The sequence below is a fragment of the Nymphaea colorata genome, chromosome 2, assembly GCF_008831285.2.
Source record: "Nymphaea colorata isolate Beijing-Zhang1983 chromosome 2, ASM883128v2, whole genome shotgun sequence".
NCBI lineage: Eukaryota > Viridiplantae > Streptophyta > Magnoliopsida > Nymphaeales > Nymphaeaceae > Nymphaea > Nymphaea colorata.
The window spans coordinates 24,344,550-24,363,481 of record NC_045139.1 but is presented as its reverse complement, the minus strand read 5'-3'; the positions used below and the strand labels follow the sequence as shown (position 1 = coordinate 24,363,481).

The following is an 18,932-nucleotide window of genomic DNA, read 5'->3' as shown; positions in this document are numbered from 1 at the left end:
CCCATTTAATTGTCTCATATGCGATCAAATGTATGTTAAAAATGTCTACTGAGTCCATGCAATGTTCGAGCATTAAAGTAAATATGCTTTCTGTCACAAAAGTCAATACTAAAAGTTGATGTGTTAGTAAAAGGATCCACACAGGGTGGCACATAGAACTCACTCTCCTTGATCACACCAATGTGCTAACCACCTCTCGAGACTCACTAAAGCCTTTTCAGAAATCAACTATAATACAAAGGATTGCACTACTTAAAATGTCAAATACCAAACCCAAACATGAACTGAAAGGTTACATAATCATGCAATGGACAAATGATTGAATGTCATAAGAGAGTTTAAAGATGCCATGTGTCGGATGTTATTAGATAATTAAAATTTAAAATTTTGTCTCTAAAAGATAGCCATTAAATTGGTATTAGCCATGATATGTAATGCAGCATAGTTTATGATGGCTTTAATGCTGATTTATTGTCCTTTTAGCAACAAATTTTTAAATCATATTGGCACATGGCAGCATTAACTTTTCTAAATATTATATACCACTGTACAGTTCCCTATCTTAAGAGTGCATTTTTTGGCCCTCCAATGAGTGAGTTTAAAGATATGGATGATACGAGATCTTATTAAAGATCAAGAAATCAATGGTCATAACATCTTTAGATCATAAATCTCAATACCCATATTTTTTTTTAAAAAAAAATTGATACTTAAATTCTTCGACATTCCTATTCCATGCACGTAGCCGGACTGAAGGTTTCCAAAGGAGCGAAAAAGCTCAGGCTGTACACTAGGCAACCAGTTTTACGGCCATGTCTAAGAGCCCTGTGCCGTCAGACCCGGGCGCCGCCTGGCTCGATCACTTTGCTCACTGACCTGTTACCGGCACGCCTGACACTCATTCCAACCGGGGACACAATAAGAGTCGATTCCAGTAGGCCCAGTCGGTCCAGAACCCGCCGGCAAAGCTCAGGCCTGCCGGTGAGGGCCCCCTTCATTCCTGCGCTTATGTTTTGTCCCAAGTCAATACATGGCACTATCAGCAGTAGCGCGGCGGTTGACTGAAACGCGGAAACATATCGCAGATCCCACCCCGACTCTCTGTCTCATCTCCCTCTCTCTCTCTCTCTCTCTCTCTCTCTGGCATTAGGGTTAGGGTTTCTGTGGCATGTTGAATCTGGCCATGGAGGTGACCACTTTCAGGCGTTCGTGGTCTTCTTCCTTCTTCCCGAGAAGATAATTCTTTTTTACCGTAATATCGTCCCAAATCTTCCGGGAGTGACTTCGTTTCTTGTGGTAGGTTATTCACCTCGGTGTAGTTTTTGTTTTCTTTTCAGAAATTTCTATCACTTAGCTCCGACTATTGAAATTCTATGTCATGTGTTGAATGTCTTTTTTCTTTAGCTCTGCGGTTTTCTTGTTATTTGCTGCTTCTTTCGTTAATTGGTAGGACGAGAGATTTTCATTCATTCGGGCGTCACCCAAGTGGTGCAGCATTGACATTTGATGAACTCTCACTAGGAGATTGGGATTTCAAGAAAGCTTCTCTCGTTTGACGCTAATTGGTCATTGAACCAGATGGACATATCGATCTACATGTTAATTTTTCGCGCGCATGCCGATGGATTCTGATCTGATGTCAATCTTGTTTCAGTAATTTGATTGTAGGTAGATTTTAGTTCGCCATGGCTAGCGACAAGCCGTTGGTCTGTGTCGTCTACTTGGGTGGTACCCTTGTTAACGACAAGGATGGATCGGTTTCGTATACTGGTGGAGAAGCGCATCTCACCGATGTCGATCGCGACATGACCTTCCATCAGTTTAAGATGGAGGTTGCAGAGATGCACGGTGGCGATGTTTCTGGGTTGACCTTTAAGTATCCCCTACCAACGAACAAGAAAACTCTTATAACAATCTCGAATGATAAGGACTTGAGGCGCATGGTTGATATGAACAGAGACACGGCTTCGCCGGAGATCTACGTCTTGACAAAAGGGGCCGTCCCTGTCAACCCTCCCCCTGAGACCAACAACACTCCAAGCAGGTGCTTATCTTATTCTTACAGACTCCCATGGATTTGATTCATTTCATGGGGTGAAGTATTAACGCGTTGGACATGTTGTAATGCAGGGCAAGTATGAATTCCATAGTTGAGTTGCCAACACCCATCCCTTGCAATGTGGAGCGGCCCAATAAGCTGAGCGTTTACTGGGAGACTGCAATCACTGGTGTAGGTCAGTTGTTCAAGGATGTGCATGACTTCCGCGAATCACTTCGTAAGTATGCCATTGCAAAGAATTTTGGGTACAAATTTGTTCAGAATGACCGTGGTCGTGTGACTGCAAAGTGCAAAGGTGAGGGGTGTCCATGGCGGATACATGCTTCTAGAGTATCCACCACAAAAATCATTAAGGTCCGGGTGTTTAAAGATGTACATACATGTGACAGAATATTTGGGACACAGAGTCATCCTCCTCATGTAACAAGGTTCTGGATTGCAGATGCAGTAAAGAAGAAGCTTCAAGACATACCAGATTATAAGGTTTCGGATATTGTAAAAGACATATACAATGAGTATGGCTTGAAGATAAATTATTCACAGGCTTGGCGTGGTAAGGAGACTGCAAGAGAGCAACTTCTTGGCAAAGATGTGGATTTCTATAAGCAATTGCCACGTTATTGCGAAAAGCTGATTGAGACCAATCCAGGTAGCATTGCCGCCTTAGCTACTACAAATGAGGAGCGTTTTCACCGCCTTTTTGTATCCTTCCGTGCTTGTATTCATGGATTTGAGCATGGTTGCCGGCCACTGCTTTTCCTTGATGGTACCTCATTGAAGTCAAAGTATGGAGGGACTCTACTTATAGCTGCCTCGCTAGATGGAAATGATGAAATCTTTCCTGTTGCATTTGCTGTAGTTGAACAAGAGGAATATGTGAGTTGGCATTGGTTCCTTGTACAATTGAAGTCTGCATTGTCATCTTCCCGCCCATTGACATTCATCTCAGATAGGCATAAGGGATTGCAAGAAGCTGTGCCCTTGGTGTTTGAGGATAGCACACATGCTTTCTGCCTGAGGTATTTGACAAGGGATTTAAAAAAAGAAATGAAGACGTATCCCAAAGAAGTTAAGGATGTGGTAGTAGAATTATTTTTTGCTGCTGCAAGAGCATGCCGAAAAGATGAATTTGTTGCTTGCATTGAAAGCATAAGATCTGTGTCACCTGAAGCAGCTACATGGATCATGGATGTTGAACCTGAACGATGGGCAAATTTATTCTTCAAGGGATCGAGATACAATCAAATGGCTTCAAATGTCATAGAGTTCATTGATGGGTGGATAACAAAGGCATGTGACTTCCCAGTTCTTAAGCTGGTTGAAGCTATACGAAGTGAGATAGTGGAGCTATTCCGTGCACGCTTGGAGGCCTCAGATAAATGGAATACAAGACTCACAGCTAAGGCAGAAGAAAAAATGCGGAGAGAAATTGATCGTGCACCTCTGCTTTCTGTGTCTGTCTCCTCGGCCTTGGTATTTGAAGTGATTGATGATCACACTAATATAGTTGACCTTGAGAAGTCTGACTGTACATGCCTCAACTGGAAGGTTATGGGTCTACCTTGCAGACATCTCATCGCATCACTTAATTGCATAGGAAGAGATGCTTATGATTATTGTGAAAGGTACTTCCTTTCCGATTATTATAAGCTAACATACACAGAGTCCATCAACCCTGTTCTTGATGTGGACTCCATCAGTTCTGTCTCAAATGCTGAAACAGTAGTTGATTCCTATCCAAATGTAGAGCTTCCTAAGATCCATCGTCAACGTGGGCGTCCTAAGAAAAGGCGAGTGGAATTACATGATACTGAGAAAAGAACATTTCTATGTGGTAAATGCAAGGAGCCTGGTCACAACAAAAAAACATGTAAAGCATTTGGATTGCTAACATCCTGATTCCTCTGGGTTGACATGTTATATATAAGTTATTGGAGGCTAGGTTTTTTTATTGATAGACAGTTTGCAACATTTATAGTTATTAACCAATTGTTCATATGTTAAGCAACTAATATGTGTTCCACATGCTTCAGGTTTTGGACTTTTTTGCCATTGTATATTTTCCATACAGTTAGCGTATTTAGGCTTTTTATGACTGACTACTTAAATTGGCGCTGCTGATGCAGTTCTGCTTCAGTTATGTTGAGGAGGAGTATTGCTTTATGAAGAAATTCATGAATTGTGAGGCCTTCATTTTATTTGATTTACTAGTAACATGCATATCTAGTAATAAATATTTTTCTCTTTTTGTTTCGTTTATGCTGAAATGGCGACTGTAGTTAAGTAGCCGAACAATCATTCCATTCTTCTCTAATTGGATCATGGTGAAATTTAAGAATGTCTGGGCATCAAGAGACAGAGCTTCTGTTCAGTATGCATCTGTATCTGAAAATGGCATTCAACTTGAGATGCAATCAGTTATCGTGGACGACAAATTAGTGTTGCTAGGCTTTAGTCCGGTCTTTGATTCTAACTTCAAAGGTAAGAAGGGCAGTAGGATTATATATGAAGTGCATGATGGGGGCAGAGTTGTCGAGTGCACCTTTTTGGAAGATCTAGCTAAAAATAGGAGATCCTAGGTCATCTTCTCTCTGTTCTCATATCATGCCAATCTCCCAAACATCAGTGAATTTCTGAACGACCTCAGTTCTCATCTCAAATTACATTGAATGTTATTATTAGATTTTTGCTTTTACTAACAGTTATAGTTTTCTCCGAGTAAAAGTAAGAGGTGGGGAATGTTCAGCTAATGTCTGTTACACCACTGAAAATGTAATGGCTTCTACTTATGCTACTGTTTATGATCAATTTTCCAAGACACCAGCTACGGGGAGCTGCCCAAGATGAAAATAGAAGCCAAGATGTAATTCTTCTTCTGCACTAGAATCTTTAACTACTCGCCTGCAGAGGGACTAGTCTATTTTCGGAAGAACCGAACTCATCACATCGTGCAACTTGATGGCTGCAAGAGGACCATTAGTCAAGTGTACAAGTCAACCTTTACGGCATGCATTCATCAGAAGCAGTCATTTATGGGTACAATGTATGGATGTTTAAATTTTGAACTAGCGGCGTCTCCATATCTGGGTCCACCTTTCGATCATAATTTCAATTACGGACCTCATAGTTGCATTTTCCTCGACACAAGATTCAATTTTTATGAGAATTGTCAAACAGGACTCGCAGCGCCTTAAACACGTGAAAATTTATGTTTTCCAAATCTCATAATTTCTTAAAGAGTGTTTTGCACCTTTACAGAAAGAAAAGAAAAGAATGACATTTAGTTGATATTCTATCTTGGGTTAAAATGACAAGGATAAAGTAGGCTTTTATTTGAGAATTGTCAGAGAAATGGAAGCTTCTGTCAGAAAACTCAGAACTTTGAGGTGTATACTGAGATTATAATAAAAGTGGTCCCATGATGAAAATTTTCCTTTCCAACTGAGGATGTATTTAATCTAGAAGCAACGCCTGAAACTTGGCAGTTCTAGCACAAGGGTTTCGTAAAATTTTTAGGCTCTGTTTCTACTATTGTTTCGATCAGTGTTGTAAGTATGGAGCGGCGTCATATTATTCATACTGTATCTATTAAGAAATATGATGTGATACAACGCCTATATCTTAAAAAGGTGATGGATCTTATGTGTAATTTACATATCCTATAAATACATACCCTGAATCTTACTATACGGAGCGATACTGTCCCATATCATATGATACAGGGTCAACACATGGAAATAGGGTCCAAGCCCTTCTTTTTCAAACTGGATTTTAAGGCCGTTTCTTTTCCTTATTTGTAAATATTTTAGGCGTTAAAGGATGGGAGTTCTTGCTGGTTTGAAGGGGAATGGTCAATTTGAAGGAAGAATTACCAATTTGAGAGAGAGTTTTGGAAACATAAACTGAATATATCGGCAAGGATGTTAAATTTGACGAAGGTGATACAAATGACAATAAGAACGAGAATGAAGAACCACAGTTACAAATAACGTTTCGAAATTTTAAACGGCGAGGATTTGCTTAGGTATATTACAGCAAACTTGAAAAAAAGGGAAAAATATGGTAAACTTTTATACAAATTTTTAAAAACTAAAAATGAAGGAAAAATAAAGTAAGTGAGAAACTAGTAACACAAACATTAAAAGATAAGTAGATTTGCAACAGTTAAAAACTAGAAAATGAAAAAAAATAAAACTGTTTGGCATTAAAAAACTGAAAAAAGTGATAAAAAGGTCGAAAAACACTAAAAAACGCATTAAGAACACATTTTTTCGTTTTTAATGTTTTTTTTTTCAAAAAAATATGTTTTTTTAAGTTCTAAATGGCCATTTAATTTCTCATGTTTTTTTCGCGTTTTTTTCAAAGAAAACATGTTTTATGTGACTATGCAGTATCTACTGACATGATTACAGAAATCTGTAACATCCTCTCTATATTCAAAAGTTATAGTATAAAAATAAAAATCAGACCATTTAACTTGGCCCTTTTCACGTTCTTTTGCACATTATTACTTTATTCAAAGCTTTTGTTGACATAAAACACTATACATGTATAGCTTTACAAAATAATACCCTACATTATCTCGACTACATGGAGAGAAAGGCAGTTGGTTTCCAGATTCATGCTTTATATGAAGTTTTTATAGTGCAATTCTATCTTAATTAATTTTCACGTTATGAAAGTTGGAACGTGTATCAATACCCATCCTGGTTTGAAGTTAAATCCGATTTTAAATATGATATTTTAACTATGGCTCCAAATAAAATGTTCCCTTCCTCCAAAATTGCACTGAATTCATGTGGATTTAGACCAACTTTATGAACATACATAGTATTTTAATCTATAATCACCCCTAGACTGTTTGCATCTTAAAATTTTATTTTGGTTTTTGAAGTGCTTTAAAAAAATAAGGTTTTGTTTGAAGACAGAAGACTGGCCGTTTTCGGAGCCTTTACAATTACAGGAGGTAATTAATTCAAAGGTTATGCTTATTTTTTTTTATGTGTTTCATTTTTATTTAAATATCTTCTTCACCTTAAATGTGGTGTGATGCTTGAAAATAATACTGAAGATTGACATCTTAAAGACCTTTGGATGAGCAAATTTTAAAATATCATTTGAGAGGATAAACCATTTTGATTTGAGAAACTTTTCCATTAAGAAAATGATTGTAAATATCATTTGAAAATTAATGTGAGTATTTTGCTTATTGTTTCTTTAGGACCTTAAGTAAATTTAGGATTTTGCTCTAATTATTCACCAGCTAAACTAATAAGGACAACTTAAAAAATAATGGCAAAACTTTTGGAGGAAAAAATTAAATAATTGAAATTCTTCAATCACCTTACAATTGTAAAAGCTTGTTTTACTCAAGGATGAAAGATGGATTTTTTTTTTCTTTACACTACATAACAATTGCCTCAAAGGTTTAGCGCAACAGGATGGCTAGACAGCTTAAATGGGATTCGAGGTTCAAATCCAATAGACTGAACGGGCGCTTCCTGAAGGCGGGAATGAGTTATTTGGGATTTTGCCCGAAATAGACTGGGTGGTTTATGATGCTGGTGTCCACGGTCTCTTCTGCCATTCTGATCAATGGGAGCGAAGGTGCTTGGTTCCGCCCAAAGAAAGGATTGAGGCAAGGAGATCCCTTGAGTCCCCGTATGTGTTTCTGATCCTCATGAAGATTGTTTCGCGGAGTTGGAGGCTTAAGTCTTGGCTAAGAAAATTCGTGTCCCGGTTATCAGTAAGAAATGGCTGATCTGTTCGTCTATGGATGGCGTTCTCCTTTTTGTTGCAGGTCAAGTGAGGAGCTTCAAGTTTCTTTGCAGGTGTTTGCGTGAACTTGAACATGGACTGGGGATCTGTGTTAATCCAGATAAGACTTGCATCCTGTTCTTCAATGTGTCGGAGGTGAAGATGGCAGTCATTGAGCGTGAGACTGGCTGGAGCCGTGCTGTGCTGCCAGTCTATTACCTTGGGGTCCTGTTGCAAGTGGGGGACTTTTAGGAAGCGCAATGTTCAGTCCTTATGGTTAAGGTAGATCATAAACTTAACGATTTGGAAGCAGCGGCTTCTGGCCTAGGCGGGAAGGTTGTGCCTTTTCAGGCATGTTCTTTCTGCCCTGCCGTCCTATCGGAGCCTATGCATGTGGATTCCGCCAAACACTTGCAAAAGGCTGCAGTCGGTGTGCATCAGTTTTTTGTGGGTTAACGGAGAGGACCGCAAGTTTCTCCACTTGATTGGGTGGGAGAAGCTCTATGCTCCCCTCTCGAAGGGAGGAGTTGGGTTGAGGAGGTTTCGCGATGTCAACGTAGCGAATTTGGCTATCCTTGCCGCGAAGGCTCTAAGTGGCAACTCGTTGTGGGAGGAGTTAGTTAGGGATCGTCTATCTCACCATCAGTAGTATGTGGGATTATAATTTGGGGAAGAAGGGATCTGCAGGGTGGAAATGCAAAGTCAAAGCCTGGAATGTCATCAGGAGTGCTATCTTTTGGGTGGTTAAGTTGGGGGAGAAGGCCAACTTCTGGAAACATAACTGGATGGGCCAGCCGTTGGTGATGGTGAAGCAGGTCCCTGGCAGCCTTCTTCCTCTGATTGAAAGCACGTTAGCTTGCTCTTTCAAAGAGCTAATTTCGGAGCAAGGTATGTTTGTGAGCCACTTCGCATTTTGGTTGAGTTTCCAAACTTCTGTGGTTTTTGGAGCGGATGATCTCCAGCTTAACGGTGGTGGGTGGGAAGGAATTCCTCAATGGCGTCTGTGGGACGATATTCACAAGAATAGGACAGAGGAGTCGTGGAGAGCTTTCGTCTGGCATAGAGGAGCCCCTCCGAGGGCGTCGTGGACAGTCTATGTGGTGGTTGAAGGGAGGCTTGACAGCCGGGTAAAGCGTCCAGTTGGCCTCTCGTTGCTATTTGTGTGGGAAGGAAGGAGGAGGAGGACACTGAAGAGCTCCTTTTCTTCCGTTTTGGAAAAACTAAAGCAATTTAGCAAATTGTCTTGAACAAATTTGGGCAAGGAGGGATGATGGTGGGAGATGTTAAACAAAATCTCATCTGGTGGCATGGCAGATGGTTCAGACACAAAGCTTTACAGATGCTAAATTTAGTATAAAATTGAAAATTGTAAAGCTTTGTTGTGCTGTCTTGAACGTTGAACCAAGAAGTCGCATTTGAAAACTAAACGTTGTAAATCCTTTGTATATTTATTACCATTTAATGAAAGGAGAAAGCATTCAACTCGCCATTTCTGCCCGTCTCTCTCTTCTCTCATGTTCTCCATGAAAGAATTTCACATGGTATCAGAGCATTGAATTTAATGGCAGAAAGTGCACATATGGAGATCAACAATGGCTGTTCGGGTGATAATGGAGATCTCAACATCAATGATGCCGATATCCAGGTGTTATCTGATCCCTTTTATATTCATCATTCCGATAGTCCTGAAAATGCTTTGGTGTCTCAAAGTTTTAATGGAGAAAATTATGGAACATGGAGTAAAGCCATGGTAATGCTCTCTCAGCAAAAAATAAGATCGGCTTCATAGATGGTTCAGTTATAGAACCAAACAAAAGTGATCCTAACCATCGTATGTGGGTTATTGTCTTGGATCTTGAATTCTGTCACTAAGGATATTTTAGCAAGCATCATATACTCGACTAATGCTAGAGAAGTCTGGCAAGATTTAAAGAGCGCTTCACACAAAGTCTTGCTCCCCAGATTTTTCAAATCCAAAGTTCCGTATGCCGTCTACAACAAGATACTATGCCCATTGCGTCATATTATACTAAACTAAAAACTCTTTGGGATGAACTTGGTTCCTACTCTCTCATCCTTATTTGTTCTTGTGGTGCCATGAAGGTATATTCGGATCAAATCCAAAGAGAGTGTGTCATGCAATTTCTTATGGGTCTAAATGACTCATACAATTCCATTAGAGGGCAGATTCTACTTATTGACCCTCTCCCAAATATCAATAAAGTCTAGACTATGGCATTACAAGAAGAAAAGCAACGGGAAGCACGTTTTTCAAGCTCTACAAATGAAGGAACCGCTGCCCCAACTATCATGAAAATCAATCAAGAAAAGAGGTTCCAATGAGAGAATGGTGCTGGTTTCCAAAGAAACAAAGGAGGACGACAAACCGGACCAATCTGCAGTTTTTGCCAAGGTGTTGGACACATTAAAGAGAAATGCTTCAAGTTGATTGGGTACCCACCAGGCCACCGTCTTTATGATCACAGCTTTAAGCAAAATATTGCAGGCAACGTCAGTCAAAACCAGACCAAACCAGATCTGAAACCCAGCTTTTCTAACGACGTCTTTGGTCAAGACAGTGGAGGACACTATACTAGGAGCATTGCACCAGCCTTCACCATTGAACAATATCACAGACTTCTATCTTTGGTGAAGGATCAGCTGGCCAACATCAATTTTGCAGGTAATATAGCTTACACAGGTAACAATGACTCAACTAATTTACATTCTCTTAGTTGGATTATTGATTCGGGAGTCAGTCGACATATATGCTCTAATCCACATGCACTCCATGAGTTAAAAACGTGTAATGTACCTGTGACATTACCAAATGGGAGAACTCTTCTATCATCAAATGGGCAAGATATCTATGTCGTCTTTTGAAATGGACAATGTGTTATGCATACCATCATTTAAAGTCAATTTGCTTTCTGTTAGTGAACTTACTAGAAATTTAAAGTGTTATGTAAATTTTTTTTCTGATCATTGTGTTGTCCAGGACCTGGCATCGAAGATGACGATTGGTCGGGGTGAGGTGAAAGGCCGTCTTTATGTTCTCCAACAAGAACCAACGTGTGCTTACACCTATTTTTCCATTTCTTCGCATGAACTTTGGCATAAGAGATTATGTCATATTTCATCTTATTGTCTGAAATTAGTGAACAAAAATTTAGATTTGAGTCTTGTTTTGAAAAATGATCATATGTGTGATGTGTGCCATCATGCAAAACAGACACAACTTAAGTTCGATTTGAGTGATATTTCTACAACTCATCCTTTTGATTTGATTCATTGTGATATTTGAGGCCCTTATTCCTAATCCACTATTTCTGGTGCCTACTATTTTCTTAGTATTGTAGATGACTTTTCCCATGCCACATGGATTTTCTTAATGAGGCATAAGTTTGAAGCGCTCCATGTCATGAAAATTTTTTTCGCCTTAATCAAAACCCAATTTAATTGCCAAATTAAATCATTACGATCAGATAATGAGACTGAGTTTTTCTCACTCGAAATGAAAGAATTTTTACAAAATCAAGGGACTACCCATCAACATAGTTGTGTTGCTACACCACAACAAAACGGTGTAGTAGAGCGTAAATATAGACACTTCATCGAGGTTGCTAGGGCTCTTCAATTTGAATCGAACCTTCCTATACGTTTTTGGGGGGAATGCATTTTAACCGCTGCCTATTTGATAAATCGTATCCCCTCTTTAAAACTTGATGGAAAAACTCATTTTGAAATATTGTTTAAGAAAAAACTCAATATTAAACACTTGAAAATTTTTGGGTCGCTATGCTACGCCACTAACACCAGTCACAAAAAGGATAAATTCGAGCCTCGAGCATCCAAATGCATATTTATTAGATATCCTGAGGGGCAAAAAGCATACATATAGAAACTCACAAAGTGTTTTCTAGTCGAGACGTTGTGTTTTACGAACATGTTTTTCCTTTCCAAAACAAGAAGAATGACAAAAATAATATTGTTTTACCCATACCTTACAATCATGATGAAGTTAACTATCAAGAAGATGCCAATGGAACGTTTCTTAGCACACCACTAGATACAACCCACTTAGAGATCGAAGAACCTTTGAATCTTGATAGAGAACATCTAGAAGAACCTACTTTACCCCACCACTTCCAACCCGTCTTTTGATCTAGATCCAAATCCAACACCCGGATCCATTAGACAACAAGAAGACTTCATTGTATCCTTAGATTCCAACGAGCCAAACCCTTCTCTTGATCCAAATTAGACTTTCGGATCCATTAGGAGATCCGCTCGGGTCAAAAAGCCCACAACTTGGTTGAATGACTACTTTTATACAATCTTCGCCTCACCTTCAACCAATAGCCCTCTCATGTCAGGTCGTAAACAAGGAACAAAGTATGAGTTGAACAAGTTTATCTCTTTTCAACATTTTTCTAATAAACATTTTGCGTTTCTCACCTCTCTTATGTTTAAATCTGAGCCTCAAAAGTATGAAAAAGCTGTGCAGTACAAGGAATGGCAAGATGCCATGGATTGCAAAATTCGTGCACTTCAAGAGAATAAAACTTGGACCATTACGACGCTTCCAAAAGGAGTAAAACCAATTGGGAGCAAATGGGTCTACAAAATCAAGTTGAGATCGGATGGATCTATTGAACGATATAAAACTCGTTTGGTAGCTAAAGGATACTCTCAACAAGAGGGGTTAGACTTCAACGAAACTTTTGCACCAGTTGCAAAGATGGTAATGGTACATACCTTTCTCACCATTGCAGCTAATCAAGATTGGATCATGTGCCAAATGGATGTTAATAATGCATTCTTGCATGGAGACTTGCTTGAAGAAGTATATATGCAAATGCCACAAGGATATGCAAAACAGGGGGAGAATGAGGTGTGTAAATTGCACAAATCTCTTTATAGATTGAAACAATCCCCAAGAAATTGGTTTTACAAGCTCTCAACTTCTCTTGAAGAATACGAGTTCACGCAATCCAAAGCTGATCATACATTATTCACATTTAGAAGCAGTAAAATTTTTATTGCTATCTTAATATATGTTGATGATTTATTAATTGCGGGCAACACAGAAAAGGCAGTTGACAATTTCAAAATTTTCTTATGCAAAAAATTTCACATGAAAGATTTGGGCAAACCTAAATATTTTCTAGGAATTGAAATTGCTTGCTCAGCCAAAGGTATATATATTTCCCAACAAAAATATGCAACTAACATAATTCATGAAGTAGGTCTTTTGGGAGCAAAACCGGCCGATACTCTTATGGAACAAAAGCATAATTTAGAGATCAAACAAGGAGAATTCATTAAGGATCTGACTCAATACCGTCGACTTGTTGGGAGGCAAATATATTTGAGCATTACTCAGCCAGACATACAATATGTTGCACATGTGTTAAGCCGATTCATGCAGCAACCCAGACTACCACATCTACAAGCAGCATTTTGTGTCATTCGCTACCTCAAAAAGCATCCTGGCCAAGGCATTCTTATGAACAAAGAAAACAATATGCAATTAAGTGCTTTTTGCGATTCAGATTGGGCCGCGTGTCAACAAACACGACGTTCTGTCACCGGTTATTGTGTTTTTCTTGGATCAGTACCTATATCTTGAAAGACAAAGAAACAAAACATGGTATCCAGATCATCTGCAGAAGCGGAATACAGATCCATGGCAAATCTAGTATGTGAGATTACATGGTTAAGATATCTATTACATGACATGGGTTTCAATCAAATATCGCCTGTAACAGTATACTGTGACAATCAAGCTGCATTACACATTGCTGCGAATCCAGTGTTTCATAAACGGACAAAACACATCGAACTTGACTGTCATGTTGTATGAGAGAAACTGCTTCAAGGGATAATACGAACATGCTATATTCGAAGCAAAGATCAGATAGCAGATTTATTTACTAAGGCGCTTGGGAAAGAAGGTTTTAATAATCTTTTATGCAAACTGGGTGTCACAAATCTTTACACACCAGTTTGAGGGAGAATGTTAAATTTAGTATAAAATTGAAAATTGTAAAGCTTTGTTGTGTTGTCTTGAACGTTGAACCAAGAAGTGGCATACTCCAAACGACTAGATTTTCCAATGTTCAAGACAACACGTCTCCTTCTTCCCTTCCTTGTTTAGCACTCCCTAATTAGGCTTCTTTTCCCTACCGTTGAAAACTAAACGTTGTAAATCCTTTGTATATTTATTACCATTTAATGAAAGGGGAAAGCATTCAACTCGCCATTCCTGCCCGTCTCTCTCTTCTCTCACGTTCTCCATGAAGGAATTTCACAACAGAACTGCGAGAAGAATGTCTTCCATGTTATTGTTTGGTTTTTGTGGAAGGTGAGAAACAGTAAAAAGCATGAAGTAAGACACTCTAGCAAGCATGACACTTGGTCATCTTGGAAAGCTTGTGTGGAAGTGCGCTTAAACAGGCAATGGTGTCCCACTGATCAGGCGGCTGTTAGCAATTGGTTGAGAATGGGCGTTTTGTATGGTGGATAGAAATGGCGCCGCAACATATGTGTTAACATTCATATTACTTCACGGTGTAAGAAAGGGTGGATGCAAGTTCAGTTAAAACGAAAAATGGGCCTTAACAATTTTTGGAGATACTCTGTGGGAGCAAGCTAATTGGAGTATTGCTGAAAACTGGGTCCTTCTACAAGAGGAGGTGTCACTTCTCAGGGAGATTCTAATTCTAGCTGACAATGGAGACTGGAAGCAGAAGTTGCTGGCATCGCTGAGTGGCAACGAGTCTAGCTCCACTGGTCTCGAAATAAATGAAAAAAGATCGGTTTCCACATTAGGTGGTTAACATGAAGGCACCTTCCATGTTATGCGGTTAACATGCTTTCACATTTTATTATAAGGGCATTTTGGTAATTGTATTGGATGAAATTTCTCAAATGTTACTTTTGCCCTTATAAGAGGAGAGGTCTTCCATTTAACTGGTGGGGGTATTTTGGTCATTTTCTGCCCATAATACATGGTCGGGCCCGCCTTATAACTTTTGTTAAGGGCCTTGATTGGGGAATATTTTTAACTCATTTTTTAAATCTTGTTTTTGCCCTCAAAGGGAGTGGTCTTCAGGTTTACCATCAAAGCTGTTTTTATCATTTCTTGCCCCAAATACAGTGACATGCCATGGCCTTACTTATGACTTATTAGCAAGTTATATCATTAAGTAATCTCATTATTGTATTGGACAAAAAGTTCAAGAGCATATACCTTTCAAGATGTTCTCTATATCTTCATTTAACATTTCCATGCCCTTAAATTGTATCAATAAACTAGTAGTGTATTAAAAGCACATTTCTAATTTAATTCTCATGGATGCTATGCAGCTATTTTTAATTATCATGAGTACTATTTTTCTACACACTGAGGTGAAATTTATATTTGGGTGAGGGTATCCTAACTCATTTTGGAATACCAACACACTTCGAGAGAGTAGGTTACCATTTCATGCATATGCTCTAAAAAGTATGATGCATATATTCATAAAATATTTTTTTAAATGTTCAATGAGTTTAACTAAGTTTTTTTATTAGATGCATGAGATAGTAAGATAATGTGTAAAGACCTCTTCCTAAGTTTTACTAAAGGGGTATATTTAGTGACTCTATATGATTTTTTTTTTTTTTTGGAATTTTACTTTTGCTTTTATAGAAAGATGATCTTCTATTTAATATATAAGCTGATTTGGTCATTTGAACCCAAAAAAACATGGTTTCTTTGTTCAAGACCATAATATTAACCTGGTCCGCCTAAGCCTGGAAGGTACGCTTTCCATGTTATGCAGCTAACATGGCAAAACATGTTGCCACCTTTTATTGGGGGGCGCCTTTTTCCATTTTTGTCCTCAGAGGAAGCATGATTTTTCCTTTAACAAAATCAGCATTTTGGTCATTTCCAGCCCATAATTAGAGGACTTAACGGGCGAGTTCCCTCTGCGAGGCTTTATTTGTCATTTTTTTAAAATTATTAGGATTCCTTTTGAGATTTATGAAACATCCGTACCTGACAATAAAACGTGAGGCAAAAGATGGGTCTGAGTCGGGAAATTTCCAAAAAGATCTCTCTCTCTCTTTCTCTCTCTCTCTCTCTCTCTCTCTCTCTCTCTCTCTGTGTGTGTGTGGCGCTAGGGTTAGGGTTAGGGTTTCTGCAACCTGAATCGATCGTGGTGTGATTTCGCAGCCGTCAATGGTCTCACATCTTCGAAAATTTCTTCATTTCTGGTATGATATCTCATCAAATTGTTTATTATTTTAGAATGCGGATTTAAGGAAGCCTAGATTATGTATGATATGTATTAGTAATCCCCTTTTTTTCTTTCAATTGTATCTTTTAATCGTTTGTTGGTACGTTTGCGAACGCCCTTTGCTTAATCGCTCAAAAAGATGGCCGGAAGAAGCTCTCTGCATTTGCGAATTTGTCCAAATGTGGAAATGTTGAAATTTGATGAGCACCCACTAATTTTCCCTGTAAATTCGCTTGTGCTTTACGGGAAACAGTGATAGTTGGCCTGTTTTCGGTGGATACATTAAATTTTTGTGTGTATGTCTGAGTATTTCTTACGCCTCTTTGTGAATTTGAGTTTCCATGATTCTCGTTTTTCAGCAACTCGATTTTAGATAGCTTCTAGTTCCCATGGCTAGCGACACACCTCTGGTTTGTGTGGTCCATTTGGGTGGTTCGCTTGTGAGCGACAAGGATGGGTCCATATCGTATACTGGTGGAGAAGCCCATCTCACGGATGTCGACCGCGGAATGACATTCGAAGAGTTTAAGGCGGAGATTGCAGAGATGCACGGTGGAGATATCTCTGGATTGTCGTTTAAGTATGTTCTTCCGACGAACAGACGAACCCTTATCACTATATCAAACACCAAGGATTTGAGACGCATGGTCGATATTAATCGCGAAACTCCCTCGCCAGAGATCTACGTCTTGGCAAAGGGGATCGTTCCCCTGAACCCTGCTCCTGATACCAACAACACTCCAAGCAGGTGTTTTATCTTACCCATGCAGAATCAATTGCTATTTGGTTTAGTTTGTTGGACAGAGTTGCTAATATTTCTTACACGCTTCTAATGCAGGATACCTACGAACACTATAGTTGAGTTGCCAACCCCAACACCCCTCGCTTGTGATAGGCCAAATAAATTGAGTGTTTTATGGGACAACGAAATTACTGGTGTAGGTCAGTTGTTCATGGATGTGCATGAGTTTCGTGAAGCTCTACGTAAATATGCCATTGCAAAGAATTTCGGGTACAGACTTGTTAAGAACAATCGTACCTCAGTAACTGCCAAATGCAAAGGTGAGGGTTGTTCATGGAGGATACATGCTTCTAGAGTTTCAACCACAAAAGTCATCAAGATTAAAGTTTTTAAAGATGTGCATACATGTGACAGAGTCATCGGAACACAGAGCCATCCACATGTAACAAGGTTCTGGATTGCAAATATGATAAAGAAGAAGCTTCATGAAAGTCCAGATTACAAAGTGTCAGATATCGTCAAAGACATTGATAGGGATTACGGCTTGAAACTGAAGTATAAACAAGCATGGCGTGGTATGGAGACCGCAAGGGAGCAACTTCTTGGCAAGGATGTGGATTTTTATAAACAGTTGCCACGTTACTGTGAAAAACTGATTGAGACCAATCCAGGTAGCATTGCTGCATTGTCTACTACAGCTGAAGATCGTTTCCATCGTCTTTTTGTATCATTTCATGCATGTATTCGCGGGTTTGAGTGTGGTTGCCGGCCATTGGTTTTCCTTGATCGTACCCCACTGAAGTCAAAGTATGGGGGAGTTCTACTTGTTGCTGCTTCAGTAGATGGAAATGATGAAATCTTTCCAATTGCCTTTGCTGTAGTTGAAGAAGAAGACTATGATAGTTGGCACTGGTTCCTTCTTCAATTGAGGTCTGCATTGTCATCTCCCATGCCGTTAACATTTGTATCAGATAGGTCTAATGGATTAAAGGAAGCTGTGTCACAAGTGTTCGAAAATAGCGAGCATGCCTATTGCTTGCGCCACTTGACCAGAAGTTTGAAGAAGGAAATGCGGACATCTTCTAAAGAAGTTAAAGATGTGTTGGTGGAACTATTTCTTTCTGCTGCGAGAGCACGCAGAAAAGATGAATTTGTTGCTTGCATTGAGAACATGAGATCCGTGTCACCTGAAGCAGCTACTTGGGTGATGTGTTTCCAACCTGAACTATGGGCAAATTTATTCTTCAAAGGAATGAGGTACAACCAGTTATCTTCAAATGTTATAGAATTCATAGATGGCTGGATATCAAAAGCATGTGACTTCCCAGTTCTTAAACTGATGGAAGTCATACGCTCTGAGATAGCACAGTTAATTTGTGCACGTTTGGAGGATGCAAGTAAGTGGAACACAAGTCTAACACCTAGAGCAGAAGAAAAATTGCACAAGGAGATAAATTGTGCTTCTTTACTTTCTGTTTCAGTCTCCTCTGCCTCAGTGTTCGAAGTGGTTGATGAACATAGTAACATAGTTGACCTTGAGAAGTCAGAATGCACGTGCCTCAACTGGAAGCTGACAGGTGTACCATGTAGGCATGCTATTGCTTCACTTAGTTTCATTGGTAGAAATGCTTATGATTTTTGTGAAAAGTACTTCACTTCTGATCATTATAGACTCACTTATTCAGAAACCATCAACCCTGTACTTGATATGGATTCCATCAGTTCTATCTCAAATATTGAGATGGTAGATGATTCATATCCGAAGGTAGAGCTTCCTAAGGCCCATCGAACACCAGGTCGTCCTAAGAAAAGGCGAATTGAACCCATTGACCTTGACAAAAGAACTTTTTTATGTGGTATATGCAAAGGGCCGGGTCACAACAAAAAAACATGTAAGGCTCTTGTATTGTGAAGAAACTGATTCATCTGGTTTAACATGTTTATATATTTTTGAGGCTAGTGCTTTCATGTTTATTAATTCCATGCAACATTTAGAGTAGTGTTTGTTGAACAATTAAATATAATTTGTGTTACATCTTTTCCTGACTTTGATTCTTGTGATATTGGTATCATAAGTATAATTGCT

General features: G+C 39.1%; 2 protein-coding genes across 5 annotated transcripts; both read left to right on the top strand.

The window, feature by feature from the left end:
* Positions 1-936: 936 nt before the first annotated feature.
* On the top strand, positions 937-4,318 carry LOC116248507 (uncharacterized). Of its 2 annotated transcripts, none has more exons than XM_031621339.2 (3): positions 937-1,296; positions 1,655-2,044; positions 2,131-4,318. In XM_031621339.2, the coding sequence occupies exons 2-3, from the start codon at positions 1,686-1,688 to the stop codon at positions 3,956-3,958; spliced, it is 2,187 nt and encodes a 728-aa protein (XP_031477199.1). In that variant the 5' UTR covers positions 937-1,296; positions 1,655-1,685; the 3' UTR covers positions 3,959-4,318. The 2 variants fall into 2 exon arrangements, with proteins under 2 accessions (XP_031477199.1, XP_031477200.1); XM_031621340.2 differs by having other exon boundaries at positions 1,451-2,044.
* An 11,589-nt stretch (positions 4,319-15,907) lies between these two features.
* On the top strand, positions 15,908-18,824 carry LOC116247309 (uncharacterized). 3 transcript variants are annotated; one of them, XM_031619412.2, is made up of 4 exons: positions 15,908-16,081; positions 16,464-16,852; positions 16,943-18,243; positions 18,328-18,824. In XM_031619412.2, exons 2-4 carry the CDS (start codon positions 16,494-16,496, stop codon positions 18,756-18,758), a joined length of 2,091 nt encoding a protein of 696 aa, XP_031475272.1. In that variant the 5' UTR covers positions 15,908-16,081; positions 16,464-16,493; the 3' UTR covers positions 18,759-18,824. The 3 variants fall into 3 exon arrangements, with proteins under 3 accessions (XP_031475272.1, XP_031475273.1, XP_031475271.1); XM_031619413.2 differs by having other exon boundaries at positions 16,943-18,103; positions 18,328-18,497; XM_031619411.2 differs by having other exon boundaries at positions 16,943-18,824.
* The last annotated feature ends 108 nt before the right edge of the window (positions 18,825-18,932 follow it).